General features: G+C 57.6%; 1 protein-coding gene across 1 annotated transcript in view; it reads left to right on the top strand.

Moving 5' to 3' along the window:
• The window catches only part of AURANDRAFT_70446 (hypothetical protein), a gene marked incomplete at both ends in the record, with an annotated part of 4,923 nt that overhangs the window by 1,971 nt on the left and 618 nt on the right, over nt 1-2,334 (top strand). Inside the window, one exon of the mRNA XM_009043727.1 lies at nt 43-308. Within this exon, the coding sequence (XP_009041975.1) occupies nt 43-308 (266 nt within the window). The remainder of the gene's footprint in view (nt 1-42; nt 309-2,334) is intronic.

Here is a 2,334-nt window from a genome sequence, read left to right as displayed (position 1 = left end):
GGGGGGGGGGGGAGGGACCGCGCCCGCCCGCGCGCCGCGCAGGTGAGGGGCTCGAACAAGCTCGTCCTCGAGGAGGCCGACCGGTCGCTCCACGACGCGCTCTGCGTCGTCCGGTCGCTCGTCAAGGAGAAGTTCCTCGTCGCCGGCGGCGGCTCCGCGGAGGTCGAGGCGTCGCTCGGGCTCGCGGACGCCGCGGCGCGCGAGCCCGGGCCCGTCGGCTTCTGCCTCCGGGCGTTCGCGGACGCGCTCGAGGTCGTGCCCTACACGCTCGCGGAGAACGCCGGCCTGAATCCCATCGACGTCGTCACGAGCCTGCCAGGGCAGCACAAGAGAGCGACATTCCCAACTTCAAAGGCTCCTTTCTCGGCCGTTTTCCACTCGTTTCGGCTGATTTTTGGACGAGCGATCATCTCTCGGAACGGCGTCGAAGCGCGGACGCTTTTTCCGGAACGCGCGCGCGCGGAACGCCCACGTTGAAGCGACGTTGAATCACCCGTGTGCTGCCCAGGAGCCTGCGCAAGCGCCACCGCGGCGGCGAGGCCGACGCGGGCATCGACGTCAAGCGCGGCGCCATCGGCCGCATGCGCGCGCGCGCCGTCGTCCAGCCCCTGCTCGTCAACACCTCCGCGCTCGGCCTCGCGACCGAGTGCATCTGCATGATCCTCAAGATCGACGACCTCGTCCTCGTCCGCTAGGTCGGCGCGCCACGATGCCACCCGCAGGTGCCTGAGTGGGACCCTCTGCTGCCGGTGTGGAACTCGGGCTCTGTTGTCTTGTCAAGGACGTCGCGAGTTCTCCGCTTGGCGCTCAAGCACGCGTTAACCACGCGCTGTAATAACACATCCCGCCGGCGGGATATGTTAAACGCCGCCGCGGCTTCCTTCAAGTTAGGCTCCAACCTTGCACTTCAACGGGGAGGGTAGCAAAGTTCCAGTGAAGTATTTTGGAGCACAAAGTGTAAGTGTTTAGGGGGGAGAGGCAAGTGTTGGCAAGTGTTTCAACGGCCAAAAAAAGGCGAAAAAAATGAGAATTACCACCAAATATCGAACCAGCAACTGTTCCGTCGCGCTGACGAACAAGGCCGAAAACAAACTCTGAAAACGAATAACCCAAGGATACTTCCCTTCAAGTATTCGTTTCGTTGAACATTTAATTGCGACTCCCAACCCGAACCGGCGACCCCACACCCTGAAAGTGTCTCAAATGATACGATTAGCGCGCCAACTCAATGCACGCGCCTGGCGGGGGCGGTAATTCAACGATTTTGCCAACATTTCAGTTCGGCGGTCGACCCGCGCGCGCGTGGTCGACGGAGGACCTCTATGACATACTACGGCCGGCGGCCACAAATAATAAATAAATACTTCTACGGGCGCGCCCAGCCCTATGGTTGTTTTCGGCCTTGCTGACGAAAGCGTCTACGAGTGTTTCGTGAGATCTAGTTAGTGTTTGTAACACTTCGCACTTCGCTACCCCGCACTTCAACAAGGACCTCAACACCGCCGCTAAGGGCAAGCGCAGCCCCCTGGTCCGTTGAGGCCGTCTGCTCTGAGGTCTGTGATCGAAGATCAGCCCGGCTCGCTCCACAGGTCTCGGGGCTGGGGCAAGTTGNNCTGTGTTGCCGTTCAACTTTTTGCCTTTTAAAAAGCATTAGAGCATTTTACCATCGTAAAGGGGCTTGAAGTGTAATTTGGCCTTGAGGGGAAATGGCAGTGCCCCTGGCCTACTAGTGTGGCGGGATAAAATTTTGGCTAAGGTGACCTGCCTAGCCCCGCTTGAAGTTGGCAGTGCAGTTGGCTTGTATCTATAATTATCATATGGTAGTAATTCAAACATCAAAGTCAGGAGTATGTCTCCATGGATAGGCGCAGACGGGACGGCGCCGCCTGACAACATACCCATAGCCATATCACAGACCTGACACAGACCTCCAGCTTCAAATGCCTCAGCAATTCACCACTCAATCCCAACCCCTGGATGTCAGTAGAAACCATATGACCCAAAAAATATAAGCCGCGCCACCCCGGACCCCGGGGAAGCGGCGAGCTGGGAGAGGACCACCACAACCAGCAGTTTTTATTTAGCTGGATGATGATAGGTGGTCTAAACTCACTAACTCGTTACCGGAAACATATTGTACTGCCGTAAATGCAATTTCTCACGCTTGGTGCTAAATCTTTTGTCAGTTTATATCTGTTTTTACAGCGGTTTGCTGTAACGCGGTATGGCCATGTCGTCGGACGTAGCGATTGCAGAGCAGACATTGACGCGTGAAGTGTTGCGCTGGGTTCAGTCGCTCGTGCGTAACTCCTGACTCCTCTTTCCCTGTCCGGT

The sequence above is a fragment of the Aureococcus anophagefferens genome, assembly GCF_000186865.1.
Source record: "Aureococcus anophagefferens unplaced genomic scaffold AURANscaffold_65, whole genome shotgun sequence".
NCBI lineage: Eukaryota > Pelagophyceae > Pelagomonadales > Pelagomonadaceae > Aureococcus > Aureococcus anophagefferens.
Note: the sequence above shows the minus strand (reverse complement) of the source record. Positions and strands in the feature narration are given on the sequence as shown.